This window comes from Artibeus jamaicensis, unplaced genomic scaffold (genome assembly GCF_021234435.1).
Source record: "Artibeus jamaicensis isolate MK-2021 breed Jamaican fruit bat unplaced genomic scaffold, CSHL_Jam_final contig_477, whole genome shotgun sequence".
NCBI lineage: Eukaryota > Metazoa > Chordata > Mammalia > Chiroptera > Phyllostomidae > Artibeus > Artibeus jamaicensis.
The window spans coordinates 837,817-865,521 of NW_026521854.1; the positions used below are offsets into that span (position 1 = coordinate 837,817).

At 48.5% G+C, this 27,705-nt stretch overlaps 1 protein-coding gene, 1 non-coding gene and 1 pseudogene across 2 annotated transcripts in view; 2 read left to right on the forward strand and 1 right to left on the reverse strand.

Moving 5' to 3' along the window:
- Nucleotides 1-7,550: 7,550 nt before the first annotated feature.
- Nucleotides 7,551-7,657, reverse strand: LOC119065204 (U6 spliceosomal RNA). Its single transcript, XR_005085560.2, has one exon. It is a non-coding gene; the product is annotated as a U6 spliceosomal RNA (small nuclear RNA).
- A 735-nt stretch (nucleotides 7,658-8,392) lies between these two features.
- LOC119052099 (histone H3.3A-like) lies at nucleotides 8,393-8,803 on the forward strand (annotated as a pseudogene).
- Nucleotides 8,804-19,136: 10,333 nt separating this feature from the next.
- Nucleotides 19,137-27,705, forward strand: part of EBF2 (EBF transcription factor 2) — a 192,182-nt gene continuing 183,613 nt past the window's right edge. The window contains exons 1-5 of the mRNA XM_037167136.2: nucleotides 19,137-19,636; nucleotides 22,052-22,208; nucleotides 23,295-23,358; nucleotides 23,643-23,698; nucleotides 24,163-24,236. Coding sequence (XP_037023031.1) covers nucleotides 19,506-19,636; nucleotides 22,052-22,208; nucleotides 23,295-23,358; nucleotides 23,643-23,698; nucleotides 24,163-24,236 — 482 coding nt within the window. The 5' untranslated portion in view covers nucleotides 19,137-19,505. The remainder of the gene's footprint in view (nucleotides 19,637-22,051; nucleotides 22,209-23,294; nucleotides 23,359-23,642; nucleotides 23,699-24,162; nucleotides 24,237-27,705) is intronic.

Sequence of the window (27,705 nt, forward strand, 5' to 3'; positions counted from 1 at the left end):
TCCTTTGTCTCACCATTTTGGCAGCTTCTCTGTATTTCTATGTATTAGGCAGAGCTGCTACGACTCCCTGTCTCCGTATCATGGCCTAATGTAGTAGGTGTCCTGTAGGACCCAGTGGCACAGCCTCCCCTATCACCCAAGCTGGGTGCTCAAGGTGCACGCTTCATGTGGACTGATTATACTCTCCTCTTGTAGTTGAGCTGTGGTTGCTGGTGGCAGGTCAATGGGAGAGATGAACCCAGAACAGTTGCAAGGACTGGCTATGACCACTGGCCACCGATCTCTACCCACCACGGATGATCAGCTGTGCGGGGTCAGGGTGGTGGTTCTCTGATGTGGTCTGTAGCTGTCCACTGGGTGCTCAGGCTCTGGGGTTTCCTGGGTAGTGCGGGCCAAGGTCAGCTCCCACTTATGTTTTGCCCAGGGCCAGGTTACCTGAGTTATAAAGCAATCTGAGATGGCTGCTACTTGTTCTGGGTTTGGAGATTTCCAGGCGAAGCCAAGCTGTGAATTTTGGCTGGCTGCTGCTAGTGCTGGGGTTGAGACCCCTTAGCAAGAAGTATGGGGGCTGGGGCCTCACTGGGCACAGGTGTTGCTTGTTTGAAAGGATTTAGAAAGTTGTGAAGCATGAGCCAAGACCAGCCATTCATATGGAAGAGCCACTGTTCACAGCTGTAAGTTGCATGAGAGGGGGACTCGGGGGATCTCCAGGGCCTGGCAAACAGTGTGTGAGCCATGCTGATGGAGTCTCAGATATGACACTCACCTGAAGGCTCTGTGGCTCTGCCTACATTTCTGTCTGGGATAAAGCTGTCCCCCAGCTCTCCAATACTTCAGTTCCTCCCCATATACCACTGGTGTCTTTCAAGCTGCTACCATGGTGCTGGAGCTCAGAGGGAGTGAGTCTGAGTAAGGTTGTATGTGTGTTCTTTAAGAGGAACTTCTTGGGATTCCAACAGTTTCTTCCACTGACCCAATCCCTGCTGGGTTTTGCAGCCAGAAGTTATGGGGACTTCACTTCCTGGCACTGGAACCCTGGGCTGGGGAGCCTGGTGTGGTGCTGGGACTCCTCAGTCCCAAGATATTTCTCCTGAAATTTTATCCACCGTATGTGGATGTGGGACCAGCCTGCCTGTGTCTGCATCCCTCCTATCAGCTTTGATGGATGTGGTTTCTTCAATTCTGTAGCTGTGCGACTTCCATTCAGCTTGATTTCTGACAGTTCTGAGTGATGGTTGTTCTATAATTTAATTGATTTAATTTAATTTAATTCTTGATGCGGTTGTGCAAGGAGATGAGCCATGTTTATTTATGCCACCATCTTGACCGGAAGTCCAAATATAGCTATTTAAATATAATCCAGGTAGATTTTTAGCCAACGATAGACTGTTTTCTTGGCATATCCTTGCTTGGTGTACCAAACATCTGCTAGCCATAGACAAGATAACCCTTAGGGTTATAAAATACTCCAAACCATCCCTCTGGGTGGTTTTCCCTTGTCTCTGGAGGGTCTCCTGATGTGAAGTACTTCTCCTTGGCTACAATTCTTTTATTTTTTCCATTTAAAAAATATATTTTATTGATTATGCCATTACAGTTGTCCTATTCCCCCCCTTCATTCCCCTCCACCCTGCACACCCCTCCCCTACCATTCCTCCCCCTTTAGTTCATGACCACGTGTCTCAAGTTCTTTAGATTCTATATTTCCCACACTATTCTTGCCCTCCCCCTATCTATTTTCTACCCACCATCTATGCTACTTATTCTCTGTACCTTCTCCCCCCTTCTCCTTCTCCCACTCTCCTGTTGCTAACCCTCCATGTGATCTCCATTTCTATGGTTCCACTCCTGATCTTGCTGTCTGCTTAATTTGCTTTTGTTTTAGGTGTGGTTGTTCATAACTGTGAGTTTGCTGTCCTTTCACTGTTCATCTTTTTTATCTTCTTTTTCTTAGATAAGTCCCTTTAACATTTCATATAATAAGGGCTTGGTGATGATGAACTTTTTGAACTTGACCTTATCTGAGAAGCACTTTATTTGTCCTTCCATTCTAAATGAAAGCTTTGCTAGATAGAGCAATCTTGGATGTAGGTCCTTGCCTTTCATGATTTGGAATACTTCTTTCCAGTCCCTTCTTGCCTGCAACATCTCTTTTGAGAAATCAGCTGACAGTCTGATGGGAAATCGTTTGTAGGTGACTGTCCCCTTATCTCTTGCTGCTTCTAGGATTCTCTCCTTCATTTGAATCTTGGCTAATGTAATTATGATGTGCCTTGGTGTGTTCCTCCTTGGGTCCACCTTCTTTGGGACTCTCTGAGCTTCCTGGATTTCCTGGAAGTCTATTTCCTTTCCAGATTGGGGAAATTCTCCTTTATTATTTGTTCAAATAAGTTTTCCACTTGTTGCTGTTCCTCTTCCCCTTCTGGTACCCCTATAATTTGGATGTTGGAATGTTTAAAGATATCCTGGAGGTTCCTAAGCCTCTTCTCATATTTTTGAATTCTTGTTTCTTCATATTTTCCTGTTTGGTCATTTTTTTCTTCCTTCTGGTCCACTCCTTTGATTTGAGTCCCACTTTCCTTTCCATCACTATTGGTTCCCTGTGAATTTCCCTTCATTTCAATTAGTTTAGCCTTCATTTGTTCTTCTAATTTGTGACTAAAATCAACCAGTTCTGTGAGCATTCTGATCACCAGTGTTTTGAACTGTGCATTCTGATAGGTTGGCTATCTCTTGGTCGCTTAGAGTTATTGGCTCTGGGGCTTTGAGTTCTTCTTGAGCCATAATGTTTTGGACTATGTGCACCTGTTACGTATGAGGAGCGGAGCCCTAGGTGTTCACCAGGGTGGGGCAACCCAGGTTGCTGGGTTGTGATGCTGTATGCGGGGGAGCGGTCAAAGAGGGGCAATAGTGGTCCCCTCTGCTGCTTCCCGCAGCTGGTGTCTGCGTGTTCCATCTCACTACTCGCTCCTTCGCCTGGTTTATCTGCCCACCAATGTGTGACTGTGGTCAGCCTGCTGCCTTGCACCCTCACTGGGTCTGCCCGTTGCAACCCCACACCTGGGATACACCAACTGACCAACTGCCACCCATGTGCCTTGGTTGGTCTGGCCGAGTTTTCCTGCACAATCCCGCTCCACCAGCCACTGGCTCCACCCCTCTTATCGGGCTGGCTGAATGATTCATTGTTGTTGGGCTTCCATATAGTTCAATTTTCTGTGATTTGGTTGTGTTTTTGTTACTAAAACCTTGTTGTCTTTAAACTTGGTTGTGCAAGGAGGTACAGTGTTTTCACCTACACCTCTATCTTGGCCAGAAGTCTCTCCTTGGCTACAATTCTGTCAAAGCAGAGCCCAAAGTAAAGCTATTTCCCTCACATGGCCCTATCTTTGTCTTGCAGCAAATCTAAAATTTCAGAACTCGCTGTAGGTATTTGGAGGGACAAGACAGAAGAATACTCCTTCCATCATCTGGTCCTAAGGATCCAAACAACTCCATGAAGCCAGAGGTCTAAAACAGGGAGAGGCACTGCTACAAAAACAGTGGGGGCTCTGGTGGGGTAGCTCAGTTGGTTAAAGCATCATCCCAATGCACCAAGGTTGCTAGTTCCCTGTCAGGGCACATCCAAGAATTAACCAATGAATGGATGAGTAAGTGGAACAACAAATCAATGTTTCCATCTCTCTCTCTCCCCCTTTTCCTCTCCAAAATCAATAAGTAAAAACTAAAACAAAACAAAACAGAACAAAAGACCAAAACAGTTGTGGGTTCAGTGGAGGTTTGGAGGTTTGGATCATCAATATCTGCAGCTTTCTGATGCCCTCTGGACCTGCACATTCCCACTCAGATGTCCACTTCCATCTCACAGTATGTTGCTGTTACATTGGGAAAAGGGAGTGAGGAGGGATGCATTTGGCTCCTGAGTAACCCATTGGGGAATGTCTTGGTGCTCTCCTACCCAATTCTGATGGCCAATGGAAAAATCCAGCCACCGTAGGTTGGGCATGTGGTCACCAGAGATTCATACTTTTCAGGCATAATGGTCCATGCCACCCTGACCAACAGAAGTGCTATTTGAGAGTGAGGGGTCTCTAGAGTGGGTTGTGGAGGAAGAGGATGACTGTCAGCTGTGGCCTTGAGTCCAGCTGCAGCTGCAGCAGCTATTATTTGTCCCCTTGAATCCTTTAGGACCTCTCCCAGATGTGGGTAAACCCACCTTTTGAAGGAGGTGGTTGAGCAGCAGGAAAGGTAGACAGCAGTGGAGATTGTACTGAGCATCCAGGTCCTTCAGGCCCTAGGTACCTCCTAGTTTCTGGACATGCTGGCTGGTGAAGGTCACAGCTGCATCCCTCTGAGCAAATTGGCCCCCATACAAGGAAGCCTCCTCACGCCAGATTATACCACATGTGCAAGGTCAGTGCAGATCCCAAGACCAGTTGATGGTGGTGTACAAAGACATGGACTCCTCGCATTGCTTGGCATTATCTCTGAAGGGCCATCCCAGCTCCAGAGCTCCCTGGAGCTGGTCCATGGAAGTTGATGTTTCCCTCCGCCCAGTCTCACTTCTCTCACGCCCCCTCCTTTGCTGTTGACAAGAGCATTCCTCAATCAACTTCCTGTCTCCCAGTCTCCATCTCAGAGTTGGTTTCCCAGGGAATCCACGCACACTATTTTTCTCTCTTATTATTTTACCCTACTATTTTCCTCTTTCTTCCCCATTTCCCCTATGCCTAGGGTGATCATATATCCCAGTATGCTGTGGACAGTCCTATTTTACTCTTGCTAATCGGGTGGCCCATCTGGCCAGTATCCTCTTTAATTCTCAAAAGGATCCTGATTTAGACTACATATGATGTGATCATAATTCATCAAGTTCATCCCTTCTTCATCACATACATTCTTTACACATATATTTTACTAGGTGCTGGGAATATAGAACTGAGTAAGAGATTCCAGTCCTCTGAGCCCATGCTCCAAATTCCTATTGAAATTGCCAACAGAATATTATAATAAAAAGACATTATTGCTGGGAACCACAGAAAGGTGCCATTCTCATTCAATAAACTGTAAGGAATTTCTCTAAGACTGGGTTGAGGGGAGGGTCTGACCAGACAGGTGTTTCATTTGCATTCAGTTCATGCATTTTTATTCAGATGGAAAACTAACTAGGGAACAGTGGCAGTCATCCCACCAGCCCTAAGGCAAAGTAGCCAGGACTATGGATGATGTGGGGGGAGCAATCAATTCCACCTGTGCCCTAGAGCCAAGTAGTTGGCACATGAGGTTCCCAGGGTGAGGAGACTGCTCCCACACTCATATTCGTCATCTTCTTGGGGAGGTCTCCACAACATGGGGTGGGCACTGCAGAGGCTGGCCTTACTGAGGGGAGGGGAGCCCCTAAATAGGTCACCGCCCCTGTTGACACTGGGCTGTCATAAGAAACATGAAAATAGAACTCTCAGACATGAGGGTGACGCTCTTCAGTATAGCTGCCTTCCTATTCTCCATAGAGCACTGAAGCTTAAATCTAGAGAAGTAAAATGTTCAATGATTCTGTTTCTTTTCTTTCTTTACTGAGTCCTGGAGGAGTGGAGTGAAATCCATAAAGACTCCACCTCAGCTCCCATTACCTGGAAACAGAATGAAAATAGCTAAAATGTATCATTATCACATTTTATAGATGAAGGAACCGAAGCACAGAAATGTTGAGCAGCATCCCCAGGATACACAAATGTATCCCCTCTGTAGGAAGAGCAGAATCTTTAGACATTTAAAGAGAATTTGTAGGAGGAAGGGAGGGAGGGGGAGAGAGAGAAAGAGAGAGCATGCAAGAAAGCACTGATGAGCCAGTGCAGAATCGTGGGAAAATAACACTTTAAAAAAACTGTCATCACGATGAGAACAGAGAACTCACTAGGAGCTTACACAGTGTCAACATTTTGTGAAAGGATTCTGAACAATTCTTGGGGATTATTACCAAAAAGAATTGTGATATTGTTGCGAAAAATGGTAATATCCACTTATCATTTCCCCAAAAATTACTCAAAGAGCTACTTTGGTCAACTGAGAAATGCATGTAAGTGAAAGGCTGACAGCTGCATATGCTGTTGTTGAAGCATCTTATCTGAGAAAGATGACAACAAGTCCCTGTCAAAGATTTATTTCAAACTTTCTGTAAGGAAAGAACATCCTGAGCTAGTCATTTAAAAAAACCTTCCTCTTGGAAGAGAAAGACAGAGTTAACCAGAGGAAACTGTTCTTCGACTTCTATCTTCCCCACTGGAATATAAATTGTGCAGGGCCTGGACTCGGCACCTTTTGCCCTTGTGTCTCCGTGAGGTGAGTGTTTCATGAATTTGTAATGGATGAAAGAATGATTGACCCTGTTTGGTTTATTATAGAAATGCAAGGATGGGCCAACATTAGTAAGTGTATTAATATAATTAATCACAATAATTAAAAGAGGAGAAAAGTCCTATACTCATTCAAAGAAGTACTAAAAGTGTATTTGATGCAATTCAACATTTATTTGTGATCAACATTCTTTAGTGTCCTAAGAGAAATACTTATTTAATGTTATCTGACACAACAGTTAATTCAATAATGGTACATTACAAAAATATTTATAGTATTCAGGTATAAGACAAAGTTTGTCTCTGATACTTCTATTTGCCATTGTATTGAAGGTGCTTGTCAATGAGATAGAATAGGTAAAATAAATTGGGTATATTTATTGTAAAGAAAGAGACAAAATTGTAATTAAGTAGGTGATATAATTGTTTATTTGAAATGAGTAACCGAATCATTAAAATCTGCAATAACTAGTAACTAAAAGTGAGATGACTGCATAATAAACAAACAGCCTCCTTGTATTTCAATATTATTTCAATAATAATTAGTTAGGAAGTATAATAGAAAAAAATATTCACAAACTACCCAAGAATAATTTAAAGAAAATTTTTGCTATACTGTTATGAAGAGTACTGTAAAATTTTATTCTAGGACATAAAGGAAAATGAAGAAATTGAGAAACATATGTTTTTCTTAATTTGTGAATATATCATAAATTTCCAATTAGTATTTGAAAATCTCAATTTTTATTTAAGATATATATGTGTATATATTTATATAGTGACATTTCACATTTGGAGAAAAGTATGGGATATTTGATAAATGCTATTGCATTTGAGTTGATATATAACAACTGAGTTGATATGTAAACAGCAAATATGTTTTGAATAAAAGAATAAATGAATTAAATAGTTAAATATATCTATGACTCAACTTATATTTAGATTAGTCTTCTAAAATTTTGGTATTTATTGTTGAAAGTGGAACCAAGACCACAAGAAACAAATCTATTTATTTTATTTATTTAAAAAAATTTTTTTTAGTTATTTTTCAAGTACAGTTTTTTTGTCTATTTCTCCCATCCCAGCCTCCCCTGCCCCTTGCTCCCCACCTCCCTCCCATTTCCACCCCCCTTAGTTCTCGTCCCTGTGTCCTTCCTATTTGTTCCTCCAAATCCCTGCCCCTTTTTCCCCTTAACTAAAAATATGGAACGCTTCACAAATTTGCGTGTCATCCTTGCGCAGGGGCCATGCTAATCTTCTCTGTATCGTTCCAATTTTAGTATACGTGCTGCCGAAGCGAGCACCAAATCTATTTATTGATGGGAAAAATTTAGTGGAAAAAATAGTATGAAAATACAGGTCAATATGTAAATTATTTTGGAATGAGTAAAGCCTATCTGAGAATGGCATAAAAGGAGAGCATTATAAAAGACAAGACAGTCAGATTTAACCACATACAATTAAAGACACTTTTTGCTGGGGGGGGCATGGGCTTGATTGATTGCCTAATCCAACTGCCATTCTCTAAGGCCACTTCTGAGGCCTATCACTCAGAGGATGGAAAAGTGGGTACCCACTTTTTCAGTCACCCACCTGACTACAGATTGCCCATTTGACTTCCTTATAACAAAGGAGGCCTATGGGTTGTTTCTGGGGAAGCTTTTACTTTGCTCTACAAAGGGGCAGAATCTTCTAGTACCTCCATTCCTCTTGCTTCCTGTCTTGAATGTGTACTCTGGTGTCTGCTATTTTATCAATCAGGTTACCATCAGAAAGCAGCAAGCTTAGGACTGGAAATGCAGCATGCAAAGGTTAGGTGGGATGAAGAGCAAAAGAATCCGAGTAGTTTCTGATATTAGTGAAGACTGCACCTAACCTGGGGCCATCTACCCCCAGACTTCTTGTTATGTCAAGTTATAAAATAAAATAAAATATCTTTAGCGTTCGCAACGATGTCACTCTCTAATGCCAGCACCTCCTCCCACTCGTTGAGCTCCAGCTGAAGGAGAAGGGGTGGCAAATAAAGAGATCTCTATACTATGGCTCACATAAAGCAGACAGCCTGCAAACTGACGAGTGGTAAAGCACCAAGGAAGCAACTGGCTACCAAAGTGGCTTGCAAGAGTGCGCCCTCTACTGGAGGGGTAAAGAAACCTTATTGTTACAGTCCTGGTACTGTGGCACTTCTTGAAATTAGACATCATCAGAAATCCACTGACCTTCTGATTCACAAACTTGCCTTCCAGCACCTGGTGTGAGAAATTGCTCAGGACTTCAAAACAGATCTGCACTTCCAGAGTGCAGCTATTGGTGCTTTGCAGGAGGCAAGTGAAGCCTATCTGGTTAGCCTTTTTGAAGACACCAATCTGTGTGCTATCCATGTGAAACGTGTAACAATTATGCCAAACGACATCCAGCTAGCATGCCGCATGCGTGGAGAATGTGCTTAAGAATCCACCATGATGGGAAACATTTTATTCTTTAAAAAAAATCTCTTCTTCCTGTTATTGATAGTTCTGAATGTTAGATTTTTCCCCCCCATGGAGTCGGAGTCAGAAAGGTACCTAAGTATATGTTGCAAGTGAAAAATAGGGGACAGAAATTAGGTATTGGCAGTTTTTTCATTTTCATTTGTGTGTGAATTTTTAAAATATAAATGCAGGGACATAAAGCATTAATGCAAGTCAAAGTGTTTCAGTGAACAAGTTTCAAGAAGTTCAACTTTATAACAACATAAATAAACCTGTTAAAGTTTTCTGGACAATGCCAGCATTTGGATTTTTTAAAACAGTAAATTTCTTATTGATGGCAACTAAATGGTATTTGCAGCATTTTATCATATGGTAGATTTCATATGATACTTTTTTGAGTTACCCTACATGCAAGCATGTTTTTAATGTTGTCTGTCTTCTGTGCTGTTCCTGTAACTTTGCTATTAAAATACATTAAACTATAAAAAAATAAAATAAAATATCTTTATTGCTAAGCCAGCCACTGTCAGTCACTTATTTTGTTACTTGCACACGAAAACATTCTTAATGAAATAAATCTGTATCTGCCACCAAAAAATTACTGTAAACAATATTAAAGGCAAAGATTGGAGAAAATATTTCCAACATATATAATAAATTAAAATGCAATATCTTTTTTAAAAAAGGGTTTTATTTATTTATCTTTGGAGAGAAGGAAAGGGAGGGAGAGAGGGAGAGAAACATCAATGTATGGTTGTCTCTCATGCACCCTTTGCTGGGGACCTGGCCAGCAACCCAGGCATGTGCCCTGACTGGGAATTGAATTGGTAACCCTTTGATTCACAGGCCAGCACTCAATCTACTGAGTCATACCAGCCATGGCAAAATGCAGTGTCTTTTTAAAAAATATTTTATTGCTTATGCTACTACTACCATCTACCACTCCCTCAGGCAATCCCCACACTGTTGTCCATGTCCATGTCCATATCCATGGGCCATGCATATATGTTCTTTGGCTCATCCTTTCATCTTCTTTCTGCCGGTCCCCACCTCCACCCTCCCATCTTACAGCTATTATCTGTTCCATGTTTCTATGCCCCATTAGTTTATTTTGTTCATTAGCTTCCACACATGAGTGAAATCATATGGTGTTTGTCTTTCACTGACTGGCTTCTTTCACTTAGCATATTAATCTCCAGGTCCATCCATGCCATCTCAAAAGGTAAGATAGCCCTTGTTTTTAGAGCTGAGTAGGATTCCATGTGTAAATGGACCACAGCTTTTTTTATCCACTCATCTACTGATGGGTACTTGAGCTGTTTCCAAATGTTGGCTATTGTAAATAATGCTGCTATGAACATACAGATGCAATATTCTTTTGAATTGGTGTTTCAGGATTCTTTGGGTATATTCCCTGATGTGGAATTGCTGGGTCAAAAGGCAGATCCATTTTTAATTTTTTGAGGAAACTCCATACTGTTTCCCACAGTGGCTGTACCAGTCTGCATTTCTACCAACAGCGTACTAGGGGTTCCTTTTTTCCACATCCTCACCAGCACTTTTTGTTTGTTGATTTATTAATAATAGCCATTCTAACAAGTGTGTGATGATATCTCATTGTGGTTTTAATTTTCACCTATCTGATGGCTAGTGACGTTGGGCATTTTTTTGTATGTCTATTGGCCATCTGTATGCCTCTCTTTGGAGAAGTGTCCATACAGGTCCTTTGCCCATTTTTTTAAAGTGGGTTGTTTGCATTCCTGGTGTATAGTCATATATGTTTTTTATATATTTTGAAAGTTAAATTCTTATCTGATGTATCATTGGCAAATATGTTCTCCCATACAGTGGGTTCCCTTTTCATTTTGATGGTGGTTTCTTTAGCTGTGCAGAAGCTCTTTTTAAAAAAGGTTTTATTTATTTTAGACAGAGGGAAAGGGAAGGAGAATGAGAGGGAGGGAAATATCGATGTGAGACAGAAACCTTGATCAGTTGCCTCTCTCACACCCCAATCTGGGACCAGGCCTGCAACCCAGGCATGTGCCCCCAGGGGAAATCAAAACAGTGAGCTTTAATTTTGCAGGATGAGGCCTGACCAACTGAACCAAGCTTGCCAGGGCTGTGCAGAAGCTTTTTAGTTTGATGTAGTCACATTTGTTTATTTTTTCCTTTGTTTTCCTTGCCCCAGGAGATACATTGGCAAAAATATTGCTACATGGGATGTCTGAAATTTTACTGCCTGTGTTTTCATCCAGGATTTTAATGCTAAACTTATATTTGTCTTTTATCCATAAAATGCAATATCTTTAATAAAGTAAGAACTTGCATCTCCCCAAGGATGTATGGTGGCCAAAAGAATGAATAAAAACAATTTCTCTTAGTAGAGATTTGTGAAATAAAAATGAAATACAAATAAAAACATCAAAAAAATCTAATGCATCAAATTGACCAATTTTTAAAATAAGAAAGTCATTCAAGGATTAAGGAAGGTTAGGATGGGATAAAAGGGATTGTAAATTGAGCCTTTCGAGAGGAGAATTTGCTGATTTATATCAAGTTTAAAAACATGCATAGCCTTGATTTTGCAATTTCATTTCTAGGACTTTATCTCAAGAAAAGAATCATAGGATGTGGAAAGCTACAGCTATGAAGATGTTCATCACAGTATTGTTTATAACAGTGAGGAATTAGAAACAACTTAAATGTTCAACAATAGCCAATTAGTTAGACAACTTAGAGTATATCTTTTCTGGATAATAAAATACTATGCCCATATGAAATGTTACTGGAGGAAAATCTTTAATGGTATGGAAAAAAATACTATATTAAGTGAGCCAAAGTGTTACAAATCAGTATATAAAAATACGAACAAAAGAAAAGTTGGCAGAAAATTCACCCAATTATTAACAGTGTTTTTTTTTATATTAATGAGATTAGGGCTGGATGTGGATTTCTTTTGTTGATGATTTTCTTTATATAAATTTTCTGCAATAAACATGCATTGCCTTTGCATAAAAGTTTCCATTAAAAAGGGGCTTCTAAGCGGCTTTAGTCCTATGGAATACAAAATTTTGGAACCTCTCTCTTTCCCTGGTTCCCCATCCCCCTGTCTGCCATCTCAGTCCCCATTCTTTCGACTTTTTGCTTTCCCCGTCCCCCAGTTTCGTTTAACTCGGGCTCAGGTCAGCTCTGCAAAAGCCGGGAGTCCGAGACCCGCCTCTCCTGCAGAGGGCACAGGGCCTCGAGGGGCTGTAAGGGCTCCCTCTTTGCTTTTCTGTAAACCATCGCTCAACTGGTGTTTGTCACCGGTCTTTCCAGAACTCGAGATTTCCTTCAGCTCTCTGGTGATTTCCGCGCTTCCTGTGCGCCTGCCTGCAGCGGTCCCACAACTAACTGCACTAGCGTTTTGGGTGCGACTTGTCAACTGCGGCAGAAAAAGGCCTCGTTGGCCTTTAGGAACTCTCATTAGCTCCCTGGCCGTCACCAAACAAATTCCAAAGCTCTTTCCTAGACGTAAATCCATGTTTGAAAAAAAAAAAGAAAATCACCGAGCGTCCACTGCGGGAGCCAGCTCCATGCCAGGCGCAGGAGCCCAAAGACGAGAAAGTCAGAATTCCTGCCTCTGGGAGGTCACGGAAGAGGTGGGGTGGGGTGTGAGAAAACCATCCCGGTAGGAGATTCGCGGGGCCCAGCGAGGCCTAATAACCCAATAACACGCTCATTTTAGGGCAACACCTAAGCATTTATTGAACACCTACTGCGCATCGGATATTTTCACTCATGCTGTCTTCCGATCTGGAAGGCAAGTGCAGCTCTGGGGGAACAAATATCCATCCTCATTTTACCAACAAGGAAACAGGTTCAGAGGAATAACAACCCCATTTTACTGGTTAGGAAACTGAGGCTCTGAGGAGTCAGATCAAATGCCCTCGACCTCACCAGTAAATGCGAGGCTTTAATCTGGGCCTGTGGACGCCAAAGCTGGCAAAGTTTCTCCTTGGTCACAGTGTCCCACGGTGCGGAATGAATTGGAGCGCGGGCACTTGTCCCGGGTCAGAGCTGCGGAAAGTGCTGGAGGAAGTTTCCAGGCCCTTGGTCCAGTGTCCCCCGTGTGACGTGGCCAGCATTGCCCGAAACACTGCTCCAAGGGCCACGGGTTCCTGGACAAATTGTTCCTCCGCCGGTGACCTGACCCTCAAGTCCCGTGCCACTATCTGCTCTCTTTCGGGGAACCAAAGTAAGTGGAACTTATGTCTCCCCTTGGAGGGTGGGACGGAGCTGCTCAGCCCAGCGAGCTAGCTCTGTTTGCCCAGCTGCTCGTGAGGTTTCCCTGGGCGCTACGTCCATGCGACCTGCACCCACCCGCCCGCCGCCAATTCGCGTCCCTCTCCCTGGAGGTGTGGAGGGGGGCGTTTCCATAAGCCAGAAGTGGAATTTACAGGTCTCAGGCAATGTGTGAAGAGATCCCACAGTTAGAAGTCCAGTTTACATCTTAAAGACCCCGGAAAGCATGCATTTTACTCATGTGCCTTTTCCCGATTTTCTGCCCTGCGATCTGAGTTGTGTGGTGGGGGTGGAGGTGACGGTTGTGTGTGTTATGTTGGAGGATGAGATCGCCCAGTGCCAAATGGAATGAAATTCTACCTGGTGACATATTTGTAACACACACACACACACACACACACACACACACACACACACACACCAGGAGCAGGGAGTCGGGAAAACAAGTGTATTGTGGAGACGAAAGTTGGATCTGGAAGCCAAGGGTGTGTTTCTGGGGACTTGGAGGGAGAGAAGATCTACAGAGGGGTGAGTGGGAACCTTATCGGAGATGGATGGCCCCTTGAGTAGGGAAGCGCAAACCCCGCCCCCGCCCCACCCCTCCCCGCAGAGCCCCGAGTGAGCGCTCGCCCGCGAGAGCGCGTGTACATGTGTGTACGTGAGTGTACCTGTGAAATGCGGCGGCGCCGGCCGCAGCGCAGTGTACGCTCGGCAGAAAGATGAATAATCAACACATCGCTCACACCTCCGCCGCAAGCAAGCAAGCAAGCAAGCGGGGAGCTGAGGGGTCCCGAGGGCTTTCCCTTGCCGGCTGGCGGAGGCAGCACCACTAGGAAAAGAGGGGGATATTTCAGAGGAGCTCTTCGGTTCTCTTTCGCAAGTGAGCTGAGAAACTCAGAAAGGAGACGAGGAAAAGTCAGTGAACTTTTTCCCTGTTAGAGGCCTTAGACTGCACGCCACTGTGATGTATTGGAAGCGCAGCACGGGCATAAGGCTTTGTGTCCTACTTATCAGCTGAGATGCCACTTGTCATCTGTCATCCTCATTTTGTACAGCTGTAAAGCGGGGGCAGATAAATCCCATCTAAAGTGTGGCTGTCAAGTTTAAGGGTGAGAAAGTGTGTGGAAGTGGCTGGCACCCAGGAAATGCTGGGCGAACGTCTTGCCTGCATTCGTTTGTCTTTTATCTTGAATGGAGACCCAGTCGATTGCTTCTCAAAATGTGGGTCAATTTGCCTTTGGGTTGCTGCGCCTTAAGTAGTGTGGTGACGGAAATGGGCACTCTCTTCCTCCCCAGGTACCCGCAGGAGCTGGAGGCAGCTGCAACCGGCCGGTTTGTCCCTGCACAGCCCAAGCCCGGGCTTCACTCGCACCCCGCCCGTACGCCCAGGAAATCAGGTCCCCAGGTTTGCGTGGAGGGCGGACCAGGCACTTCTCTCTCCATTAATCACCGGCCCCCGAGGCGCTTGCCTCCTGGACCACCGTTCGCGTGTCGCCGCGGGCCCATCTCTGACATCCGCGCTCCAGAAGTCCTCATAAATGAGGTTGTTCCTTCGAAAGTGTGCTCTCTTGACCTTTCGCTTCTCTGCCTCGTCTAAGGCTCTCTCGCTAGCTCCGCACTCAGAATAAAGGAACGAGGAGGAAGGATATTGTTTTTCAGGGGGGATACTGAGGCGAGAGAAGAAAAAGAAGAGAGTTGAGAAAAAGACTGTCTGGAGTCACTAAGCGCTAGAATAGAGCTAACTCTGGCTTCTTCAGTCCATTTTGGGTAAACTCATTGCAGTGGCCAGACTGTCCTGTGTGTAACTCCATGATTTTACAGTGTCCTCCTGCGCCTCAGCTTTCCACAGCCGCTCCCGCTGGAGTTCCCTTCACTATGAAAAAGACAAAAGCAAGCAAGCAAGCAAGCAAGCAAGCAAGATCTATCAATAGCCGAATCTAACTTCTTACAGAATTGTCCTAAAAGGTGACACTCTTCAGTATGGATGGCGGAGTCTTCCTGATGTATTTGCCAAGCATTTGAGAATAGTTTCTTTTTCCCCTCCCTCTTTGGGAACTCTGTTATGGAGTATACAAGTCCAGTTTCATTAGAAAAGTGGGTTTCATAAGTTGAAATTTGGAGTAGGTAGTAGTGGTGTTGGATATGTAAAAAAACATCTCATGATACATTGTGAGATAAATATTCAGCAGGGTTCTGAGAAGGCGAGCAAATCTATTTATTTCTCCTCGGATGAATAAAAAGCAAAGTTCTCAGCTAAAAACAAACAAATTGGAAGACTCATGCTCGAAGAGGGGTTTACCGGGGACCTGCCACTTACTTATTTACAAAACCCAGACTGGATGTCCCTGGGGATCGAACTCCCTGAGTAGGAGCCAGGCTCTGTCCGTCGGGTTGCACAAACCCAGGCGCCGCAGTGTGTGTGACTGGTTGTGGGGGTGAAGGTCAGGCTGTAAGGGGCAGAGGTGTTTTCACACCTGATTTCACCAGGGCCCTGCTGGACGTGAATGAGGCCCTGAGAGCAATTTTCTAAGGAAAATTTCCGAACCTCTGACCTAAAGGAGAGACGCGGCGCCCAGGAGACTGGGCCGAACGACATTGGGGAAAGGGCCTTAAAATACCTATCGGGAAGAAATTGAACACTGAGGTTCAGATGTAAAACATAAATGCGAGAAAAAAACCGAGGGTTCACTGGGAAGAGTGAACAAAGGAGGGGACAGGGTAAATAATAAATGCCACCACCCTACCCCGGTTTTGTGCAAATAGATTGTCGTGAAAAATTTTAATAATGTTCATCTTGTATTTTTCTCGACCCCGGCAAGAGGCAGAACGAAGTTCGAGGGCCGAAGCGAAGCTCCAGGGCCAGGAGCCCGGGAGGCACACGCTGGCTCCGCACCCCCGCGGGGCCGGGCTTCCCCGGGACGCAGCTGCGCCGGCTCCGGCTCCGCGCGGCTCCGGGCGGGTTTTGTGTGGAGCGTTCGAAAAGGCTTGTTCAAGGGTAGCCGGAGGCGCTGGAGAACGGATCGACCCTCCAGGCGCTGCCGCCGCCGCTCACTCCAGCACTAACCGATGCTCCTTCGGCGCGGGTGGCCGACTCTGCGCCCACCCCCCGCCCCCCAAAGCCTACACAAACCTAATTAAACCCAACTGGGTTGGCAGAGACGCACTCTGCTCCCAGAAGGCTGAAGCGCCGCCTTGCTGGGCCCAAGGCCGTTCCCCCGTCTCCCTGTCCCTCCGCCCTCTTCATGCCGCTAGCGAGAAACTTCATCTTAGCCAAGGGCGAACTTGGTCGCCGGTGGCTCGAAGCCCACTGGGCCCACAGCAGGGTGGCCACGGTTTGCTCTGATTACCCTGCGGGGCCGCGAGAGGCTGCCTCCAACGCCACCGGCGAGGAGCGGTGCGGCTTCCCCCAAGCCCAGGTTTAAGCTCCGGGGCTACAGCTTTCCAAAACTACCTCCGGCAGGCAGGGCACTTGACCACTGAACTTGTCTTTGGTAGCTGTGGGTGGGGGCGTCCACGGCGCGCGGCTGTTTGGTTTAGGGAGGGCAGCAGGGAGCCGGGAGAAAGGACCAATTCATTCACTTCCTGAGGGGCATAATTTAGATGGCAGCTGTTGCGGGCAAGAAGAGCCAGCGTCCTCAACCCTGGCTGTGCCCTTTAACCCCAGCCAACCCAGCCTGAAGGGCAGACGGTCCGGGCCACCCCGGGACCCACCGCCACTCTGCGGCCCCTAGGGTTGTGCACGGTTCCTCTCTTGGTAACTTCGCGGTGCCGCAGTTCAGAGGCCCTTTGAAAAAATCTCGGGGCTCATCCACACATCTTGAGGGGCTCACGGGCTGTTCCACACTCTCCGCCAGGGAATCCGAGGCATTGCCTTTACTGGGCACAGTCCACGGACGAGAATGGGGGTGGGTGGTGACTTGAGGTTCATAGATTTAAAAATAAAGCGAGTAAATCGGGGTAAAAGACTCGGGTACCTAGTTTTTCCAGGGACAGAAAATGTCTACAAAGCCTGCATGTAATAGAGAATTGCATGGTTGAAACACGGCAGTTAGTTTCACCATCCACAAATTTCGAACCCTGTCTCCTTTCTTTGGACAACTCCCATCTCACCGGGCTTTTACAATCGCGGTGGTGCATATTCTGGTGCCTAGTCACCTTTTATGGCTCCCCTGCTTTTGTTATCCAACAAGGGGGACCAAGCCAGAGCCCCGGGGTCGTGGTGCCACAGCGGGCACTATCCAGAGGAGGGGCGGCTCACGTTCCCGACCTCCTTCATTAAAGTCACCCAGTCCCTGGACCCTGGGTTTGTAGAGGGAGGGTGCGCACGCTCCCTCCCCATGCCCATCGTTTTTCCAGTGAATCTCCGCAGCACAGACTTGCGCTTCCTTAGCGCGATCCCCCGGCAAAGTCTGGGGTCGCCGTTTGCCCTGGGGAAGAGTGGAATCGCAGAAGGGCCCCTTTCTCCGGAAAGCGGCATTTTCTGAAGGTTCGAGCTTCCTGTCCACCCAGGCAAATGAGTTGCAAAAGCGTTGTGTCCTCTAGCGGCACACTCTCACAGTTCATTTGTGAGCGCTCACCGACACCTAAGTGATGTGGTCGGAAGTGAATTCGCGCTCAGATTGGAGTCCCGGGTCGGGGAAAGTCCCCCGAATGTAACCTCGGTTGCGCCAGGGCCTCTCCATAATGAGGCTGGGAGGCTCCGGCACAGCCGCTCGAACTGAGGAACAGCTGATTTGTCTCCTCCACGGCAGATGGTCTTTGAGCACAGATTTGCATTCATTGTCTTCAAATCTGTTTTCGCGCTGGTGTTCTAGATTTCAGCAGCAGATCTATGCACAGATCAGAATACAAAAGGAGAAGCAAGAAAATAACACCCAGCCAGGAGGATTTTTAATAGGCACCGCGAGCTGCGCGGCGCAGTGAAAAGCCGTCTAGGGTTTCAGCTGTTTAGGGGAGCTGCCGCCGCCTCCCGGCCACCAGCCAGCCCGCGGCCAGCGCCGGGGCGACCGCGCGCCGCGGGCGAAGTTTCCGTGACTCCCCCACGGCCTCCCCGCGGTTCCTCTGCTGGCTCCCCGGGGCTCCCGGGCCTGGGCGGGGAAGGCGGAGGGGCTCCCGAGACGGTGCGGAGCGGCTCTCGCACCAAGCCTGCCACGGCCTGTCAGCAACCTCTCATCCGCACGAGTGCGACTCTCACTCGCGTCTGCCTGGGGGTATTTTCCTTAGCTCCTTGGCCGTTTCCCCCGACGCGCTATTTATTTATTTATTTGAATAGAAATTGAGCCTTGTTCGTACTACCCCCGCGCGCCCCAGCCGCCCCCCCACCCGCCCGCTGTCGTTCATACACCCTTCTCTCTCAACAACTTGTAAACCGCACACAGAACCTGAGTGGCACCATGTAACTCCAGGAGACTCGGGAAAGCCGTTCGGGGAAGTGGGTTGCTCTGGGGGACGTTTGCACAAAACCTAAGTACATGTGGTCACACTCTCCGCTTCCTTACAAACACGCACAAGACCCAAGCCCAGGGAATGACTATGCGTTCCCTCAGGCTACAAAAATCTGCATCTACAGGCGGGATCCACAGAGGCTCCCCGCTCCCGCGTCCAGACTGAGCGGGCGCGTCACAGGCCAGCGCGCTACAGAGCTGGATTTGGGGCCCCCATCCCACGCACGCACACCAAGAACGCAGCCAGCGTCCACAGCTTTCTGTCCCCTTTCACCTCCGAGCGTGGCGCGCGCCGCCAGAGGACGTCGGCCGGCCTGCCCGGCGTCGCCCAATCCCGAGCGTCCATGCAAATGAGGCTCCTTATCCGGCCGCGGCTCCGCCTCCCGTGGACAGCGCGGTAGTAACCCATTCATGGGGTCCGTGCGCCGCTGCAGCTCTGCTCCGAAGTGCTCGCAGCCACCGCCTCCTCTCGGCTCTGGGTCTTCCCCTTCCTTTTACAACTGATCCTGTTGGGGATTTTTTTTCTAAATTGGAGCGGTGGGGAGGAGCAGGGAGGGTGGGGGACCAGGAGGAAGGGGGAGAGATTAGGCAGCCATCAATCTCCTCCTGTTTCTTCCAGAACAGGTGATGCTTCTAAATTGTGATCACTTTCTGAAGGCAGCGTTGCCGCAGAAAGGATGCGAGCGACCTAGGACAGAGGGCCTGAGGTGGCAGATCTGAACTTGTGGAGGATTAAAAACCCAAACTTTAACTACACCAATCCGCATCTCACGCAGGAAGCAAAGGACGGGTTATCTTTTTTTTTTTTTTTTTTCCAAGAGGGACTCAAACTTCAGCACTTGATCCCTTTTTTGGGGGGATTGCTTTGGAGGAAACAGTTTGGTGACAACGCTGGGAACAGTAAGGACACTGTTGTAACTCTTATTTTTAAAGAGACAGATCAGACTTTTTAAATGTTTGGGATTCAAGATACTTTAGGAAGAGGACCAGCTCTGAAAGAGAAATCGCTGGGCGCCGAGATGGATTCGGTCAGGTCCTGGGTCCGGAATGTCGGCGTGGTGGACGCCAATGTTGCGGCGCAGAGGTAACCAGACTGTCGCACGATTATTATGCTCTCAAAGTCTCTAGCTCGTTTGCTCTCTCCCACTGTCTCGGTCTCTCTCTGTCCCCCCTCCCCTGGCTCGCTCGCTCCTTCTCTTTCTCTCTCCCCCGCATCTTTTGCCCGGGCCCCGCGCGCTGGGGCTCGCCCTCCGGCAGGCGGGTCGGCGCCGTGAGGGGAACGCTTACCCTGCGGCTCACACTCGAGTTTCTGAACTGCCTGGGTCGTTGTGTTTCTCCCTCACTCCCTCCCCACAGACCACTCTATGGGAGGAAAAATAACAGTAGCATCCAACGCCTCGCCGCCCAGCCCTTTGCCCGGGGAGGAGGGCCTGGCCGGGAGTGCAGCGTGAGGACCGGAGCCGGCTTTCCCGCAACTGCCGGGCTCCGGCAAGCCGTTTGCGAGAGCCTCTTCTGCCTGTTATTGTCGGGCGATTCCTGGAGGCCGGGAGCCCAGCGGGGCAGATGGCGGCGGTGGCGAGAGGCGCCCGGGAGGCAGGAGCGGCTTCCTGGGAAGGCGAAGAGGCTGGGAACTCGGGGAGGGGGCAGGCTGGAGGGTCCAGGCGCAGAGATAAAGCGGTGGGCCAGAAGCACCTTGAAGGGGTGAGGGGAAAGAAGAAATTAAAGAGAAAAGGCGGAGGAGTCAGAGTTGAAGAAACTGCAGAAGAAAGGCGAAGTGAGGAGCTGGCCGCAAACGCAGGGAATCACCAGCCGCTAGTCCCTGAAGTTGAGTGTTGCTCAGCGTCCTCGTGCTGACATGCTAAACGCCTGGCCCCGAGGGCCACCCGGCGACGACATTCCGTTCTCCCTTCCTCATCATCTCTGCTGAGCTGGTGTTTTTGGTCCCCGCGTCCTTGTCTGCAAGAGAAAGTGCCCTTACCGCAAGGAGCCCACGAACTTCTTCCCACCACTCCAGCCTCTCCATCCGCTCTCCTGGTCGTTCCTCTCCTAGTCCCGACATCACGACATCACGCCGAGAAATTCCTCCTTTCCTAGCGGGCCGTGGTCTCCAGGTATCCCGGGTAGAGCGAACCAGCTGCCACCCTCGGAGGACAGGAAACAGCACTCGAATCGCCCCGGGGAGAGCGGCGGCTCCATCCCTCCTGCCTAAGCCGGGGACGCGCCCGGATCGCTCGGGCACACCACTCGCTGCGGTGGCAGCGGCTTTTCGTAGCTGTCTGGAGCTCGTAGGTCTGCAGGCAGAGGGAAATCAGGCAGTCCCACAGAGCCGGCTCCGCGGCGCATTTGCTTCGCTGAGCTGCGTAAAGACACCAACCCTGCTTTCATTCTTTCCCTGCACCAAATACTTAGGAAATCGGAACAGGCAGCTCGAGTCGGGTATTCTAGCAAAATTTTACACTCTTCTAAAGAGTGAAAAGTGCTCTCGCCCTGGGGTATGAGGTCCAGAGATCCCAGCACCGCGGGGCAGCTCCAGCCATCTGCGCGCTCGCCTGGGCCCGGGGTCTCCACTTAAATGTTCTCTGGCGGCCAGTTCGCCCGAGGCCTCGACAAGTCGGCAGGGAGGTGTGTATACACGCTCAGGAAGCTCGAGGGCACCTCTCGGGTCCTCCTACTTGGATTTCGCGGTCAGTGAGTTTGGCTGGCGCCCGGGGTAGATGTGACAGGAGCTAGGCTCCTCTCGGTCCCAGGCGACGACTTTCTCTGCCTCTTAACATTTCGGCTTCTCCAAGCTCAGCAGTTCTGGGGAAGGGGGGTGCCCAGTATCAGGTCATTCCCAGTGGCCCTCGATCCCTAGGACTGGTTTCGGGGATTCCACCCTGCCACTGCCCTGGGCGCAACTTTTCGGAAGAGCGAGGGAGACAGGAGGTGAGGTCTCTCCCAGTAGGACTGAGGCTTGGGCTCTGGGCTTCCTGCCCCACCCCGAGTTCTCACCCACCGCCTTTCCCCCGATACCATGGTCAGGGGCATTATGGGCAGTAGCACGGGAACAGCCAACTCAAGTGAACATGAAGGAAAACCGTCTCGTCTTCAGAAGTAACAAGGCACTTATTTCCCAAGCCCCGGGGGCCCAGCTCCAGTTCCTGACCTATTCGGTGGACACCTGATAGGACAGATAAGGGGCTCCTGCCTGGAGGACCGGTCGGGGCCTTGCTGTGCAGCCGGGATCTTTTGGTCTCTACTAAAGGCCTGCCGGGTAAGCTGCCAGATGCTGGGATGAGCAGAGGCTAGAAGGGTCAGCCCTGCCACCTGACCCCTGTGGCCACAGAGACTCTTCTAAGGATCCTCCTCTAAATCTATATTGAAAAAAAGATTCCCGGGGTCCAGGATTCTTGACCTGGAATATGGACCCTGGACCCTCTTCGGGGTTGCATGGGCCTGCTGGTAATGTGTCTTTTTCTCTTTTCCCGGGCCCGGTGTCCCCCTGTTTCTTCCTGCACAGCGGAGTTGCCCTGTCCCGGGCCCACTTTGAGAAGCAGCCTCCCTCCAACTTGAGGAAATCTAACTTCTTTCACTTCGTCCTGGCGCTCTATGACAGGCAGGGGCAGCCCGTGGAGATTGAGCGCACAGCCTTCGTAGACTTTGTGGAGAACGACAAAGTAAGTGGGAGTCCCCTTCTTCCTCTGGTGGCCTAAAAACTACCTCCTTGCAAAGCACTAAAGATTCCATCTGTCACTTGTAACACTCTCCCGTTCACATCTCAGGGATGATAAATTGAGGCCTCTCACTCTCGGCCTCTAAATCAGTCGATTTTTGTGTACCTCCTCCCGCCCCCACTCCAGTGCTGGTGCACCCACCACTTGCTGCAGGGGCACTGGTGGCTCTGGCACCCAGTCTCTGGGTCATTAGCAGAACCTGGTCATGGACTGACCTGTGCAAATGCCTTCCCACTAGAGGGTGGTTTAAAAGTATACCCAAGACTGCGCTGCCCTTCTCTGTGTTATATTGGTTATTTTGCACCTGCTTGCTCCCGAGGAGTGGGGTAGCTACCAGGTGGAAATCCAGAGCCCAGCCTTGGGCCTTCCCCCCCCCCTCCCCTTACTCACTGAGACTCCTACTCTTGCTCCCCAACCTCTGGCTCCCAACCCAGACTGGGTTTGGAACTGCATTTGATACCAAAGGAAGCCGGTGTGTGATGGAAGGGAAATCTCTTGACCTCCCTGGGTCTCAGTCTCTGCTGTATAACGTGAGCCTTAGAGCGGGTGCTCCACAGATCCCTCCTGACCCTGTGCCTCGGTCCCTGCTTTCTGTGGCCCTGGAGGTGCTGGTCCTGTCCAGACAGGGACTAATGCAGCCCTTCCATATAACAGGTCTCTTCCCCTCTCTGCCAAGAGAAGCCTTTTGACTTGCTAAGGATAGACAGAGCCGGGTGGGTTGGGTGGGGACTGTTAAAGGCAATGCTGTGTGGTGTTGGTTTGTTGCAACTGGTGGGGTTGCAATCTGAGGACATTTTTAAGGGAGAGGGACAGAGGATTGGAGAGAGTCAAATGGCCAAGAACCTTGGCAAGTCTTGGAGGTGGTTCTGTGGCAGAAGCTCCAGCATCTGACCCAGGGCTGGGCAGGGGTCGTTAAAGGCTGGGGGGTAGGGGTGAAAGGCTGCAGGAGGGTGTAGGGACGCACTCTTTCCTTGTTCCCTCATTTGGGGGCCTCAAGAGCAAGGAATTCCAACACTGCTGTCTCTCTAGGAACAAGGCAATGAGAAGACCAACAACGGCACCCACTACAAGTTACAGCTCCTCTACAGCAACGGTGAGCGCCCCTCACCCTCTGGGTCCAGGTGCCTGCACATTTCCCTTTCAAGGAAAGCTGAGTTGACCTTGTGCTGTAGCTTGCGGGTGGTTGGGACCCAGGGAGAAAAGGTTTTGAGAGGCTCAGTCAGGGTCAGGGAGCTGTTTGGGTGGTCTTTGCCCTCAGGACCTGGTCCACCCACAGTGCTGGGCAGCTTCTTGGGCCTGGCCCCAGGTGGGGACAGGTTGAGGGTTTCCAGAGTGGGGCTGGAGGTCCTTACCTTGTGCCCATCCCCTCCCTCACAGGCGTCCGCACGGAGCAGGACTTGTACGTCAGGCTCATTGACTCAGTCACCAAGCAGGTGAGCCCCGAGGTCCACTTGGCTGCTCCTCTCCAGGACCTTGTCTCCCCCTCCTCTGCCTTTTCCTGACCTCCCCGCACCCTCCGTGAATTCCTGGGTCAGACTAGATTGTACACATCAACTCACACCTTGTCCACTCTGGAAAAAAAATTTTTTTCTCTCTTCCTAGTCGTTCTGTTTCTTTCTGGGTGGGGAGGTGCTTGGCATGAGGGGTGGTAAGCAAACAGGTGAAGGGAATGAGCAATTATTGGGAGATTCAGTTTCCCCAGACATTGCCTTTTGCAAGAAATATGTTCTGATGGGGCACGCTTGAGTCAGCTTGGGCTCTGTGCTGCCAGCGGGCACTCCTAATGAAGAAGTGGGCAGAGAGAGGAAAGCCAGTTCTGGGCTTGCTCTGAAGCCCCATTTTCTTTGTTTCCCCACTCCCCTCACAACTTCCCTCTCTGCCCTTGCCTCCTTCACAGCCCATAGCTTACGAGGGGCAAAACAAGAATCCAGAAATGTGCCGCGTTCTTCTGACACACGAGGTCATGTGCAGGTAAGAGCTACTTTGTACCGAGAGGCTTGTTAGCAAGCTGGGCAGGGGAGCGGGCCTCTGGCTTGCAGGCGGGTGGGTGGGCGTCCCTATCGGGACATGCGGGAGTGATGGCGCTCAGCCGGTCACTACAACGCACCTCCCATACTAAAGGCCAGCTTCTTAGGGCATCTCCAAAAGGAAACCCAGAATCACGTGGGATTTCATCCCCAGGTGTCTCTGGAGTTTTCTCCCACCTGGACAGTCTCTGCTGTCCAGCAGTTGGTGGCAGCAAGGGGAGGCACGACAGGGCTCTCCCCAGGCAAGTTTGGGAGGGACACTGTCCCTGAGCCGTCTCTGCTCCAGCGAGGTACTTGAGGCTCAACAAGGTACTTTCTGCCAGTGTGGCAAGCTCGGGGTAGTTTTCCAGGGAAGGGCCGCTAGTGGCGTTGCCGAGTCAGAGCACTGGAGACTCACAGTCTGGGCAAGGGAGCACCAGAGGGTCCAGCAGCCCATTTCCAAGGCGCCCCTGCCCCCAGCTGAGGCGCTTGCCTGGACGCGGAAGCATTTCCTTCCCCCGGGATGCTGCTCCTGCAGTGATTTCTCCTGTCAGAGGGGTTTCTTAAGTCAGGAGGCACCAGGGGGAAAGATCGTGGGGCTCCCCACCAGGGAGGGAGGGAGGGAGGTCTGGAGGAACAGCTGGATTCTGATGGCTGGGTTGTGCGAGGCGCGGTCTCCCAGAATCTCTGCACTTTTGCCCGTCTTCTTTGCAGAGACCAATCCATTCCATTTCGAGTCTTTCTTCTACTTGACTAGAAGGAAGTAAAACAAAAAAAAAATTAGAAGAAATTCATTCACTTTTTTTCAGTGAGTGTTTATTGAGTGCCTCGTTTCACCAGGTATCGGGGATCCCCCAGCAAAGGAGAGAGATTTTTCAATAAAAAGGGATCTCTGGGAAGCGGTGGTGATTTTAGTATAAAAATGTAAATATTTTATTCCATACATATTTTTCTTCCTCCAAAATCTCTGGTTAGAGAGAAAGCCTCGATAGTCCCTCACTCCACTGTTGCTTTAGTAAGTGTCTCCCAACTCCAGACTTGCTACTTTTGGGTAATTGCGGGTCGTGGCTGTTGTAGTTTAGACTGTTTTTATGGTCAGCTCCTGGCAGTCCCGTCTCCCTCCCAGCCCAGTCAGGGAGAAGCATGACAATCAGACATGCTTGTTTTGGTTTTGACCAAGTATTAGAAAAACAAACCTTGCCAAATGCAAAGTTCAACTCTGCCACAGCTAAGGGAGTGGGGCTTCCTTGCCTGAGTAGCGGGGTGAGGTACTGGCCGATGGAATAAGCAAAGAGCTGCTTCATTATCCCAGGGCCCCTTGACAGATCCTTTTAGAAAGAAAACAATTCGGAGATGAACTTGTGTGCAATAATACCTAGGTTAAATAGTCAGAACACTTAGATTCTGTTGGTTAATGGCAGGGTGCTCTTTAAAAATTTCTCTTCATACTTTTAAATGTCTTTGTTTGGAAAGATTATCTTCTTAAAAAGAAAGGAAGCCCCAAACTGTCCCATTGTCTGATGAATTATACCGATTATTTTAAGTAATACTTACATGCCCCACCCAGCTGTATTTAAGGCTGACATTTTTATTTTTTAAGCTCAATCAAATCCTCCTCATTTGATGCTGTTTAAGTAGAAGCATCAATTTTTAAAGCTTCTAGTTTAGGCTGCATTAGTAACACAATATAAAAATTTAATGTACTGTAACTTCCCTGCATTTGAGACCTGGGAAGAGATGCTCCGCTATTTTCTTCCCAAACTAGACTTTAAAACAAGCATTAATTATGAGTAAACAAACGGTCCATGGGTGGGCACTGTCTCTGTAGTGTGTGTTCATATGTGTTGGGAGATGAGCTGGGGTAGTGTCAAATGCTGGATGCATATGAAAGGCAAGTTCTCATTTCATGTGTCCGTCTGAGCTGGTTGGGTCTTCCGTTGGGGGGAAAAGTTCCTTCTCCACGTCTGAGGAGCCAGTGACAGCAGTCAGGGATGGAGGGGCAGTTGGAGGCCGTTTCCTCACCGGCTCGTGCAATGCTGGGTCTCGTTGGTCTGGTGGGTGTTCTTGGGCATACCTGGAAATTTCCCGGCATGGTTTTATGTTCTGTAATCTCTAGTCAAAAGTTCATAAATTAGCATTTAGTTTTGAGGAGGGAAACAATATAAATCTCTTCAGGAATAACTTTTTCTTCCTTCTCCAACTGTCTACACTTCCCTCTTCTCTGCTTTAGTTCATTTTGCCAATTATTAGCAAGGAGAAATCTAGTGGTTATGTTGCTGCCAGCCACCCCGTGCCCTCAAATGCTCAGAGGGTTAAAAGATATTATAATTTGAACAGAAGTCGTCTCAAGGCCTACAGCTGGCTAATAACAGAGTTGTATTGAGCAGAGCAAAGCCCACAGCTGTGACTTCTCCCCACCAGGCGCAGGCTAGACAGGGCCCTAATCAGATGGGCCAGCCGGGCAGTGGGGCCAGTGTCTTTATGGGCCAGATGGTGTGAATTTAGACACTTTTGTTATGCAATCGCAGGGAGGAGTTGGGGAGAAGAAAACAAAACAAAAGCCACCATGCTGTGCGCTTATTTGAGTTTGAAATTAGAGACAGATTTTTGAAAGTTGAGGGTTGAATTTTAAAAAACGATTTTGGAGGGGAAAGGGCATACTGGCTCCTCCTGAGCAGGAGTTTGGCTGACTGGACACTCTGTGTCCATGGCCAGGGCTTTTTTTCCTCTCCAGCCATCCCTCTCCCACCTTTTTTATGCTTTCTGAAAAATCCAGGTAAGATTCAGGATCATTCCCCCCCCCCCCCCCCAACTTGTGTTTTTTCCCTTTCCCTGTCAAGACCCCATGAAGAGATAGGAGGATGAAAGAGGCCTATTAGCAAATGGAGAGTATTTCAGGTAAAAGGTTCTCCAAACAAGCACTAGAATAAAATAAACCAAAGCAAGCTAAGCCCAGGAGGAGTAAGGGAAGAGCTTTCATTTTCATTCATTAGGGGAAAAGGGCACTTCTGAGCCTCACTGTGGTAGTTTGGGAACACAGTCTTTCCCTAGTGTCAAGTTCAGTTTCCTCTTCTCTTTGTCTAATTCCTCCCTCCCTCCCTCCTTCTTTCTCCTTCCTTCCTCTCTTTCCTCCTTCCTTCCATCCTTCATTCTTTCCTTCCTTCCTCTCTTCTTTCTTTCCTTCTCCATCCTCCCTCCCTCCCTCCCTTCCACTCTCTCTCCCTCCTTCCCTCCCTTCTTCCTTCATTCCTCCCTCCCTCTTTCTTTTCTCCTTCCTTCCTTCCTTCCTTCCTTCCTTCCTTCCTTCCTTCCTTCCTTCCTTCCTTCCTTCCTTCCTTCCTTCCATTTATTTATTTATTTTTCCCTAAAGAAGAACTTCAGACTTACAGACTAGCTTGTTAGGAAATGACCCTAAAAAGCCTTTTTAATGAAAG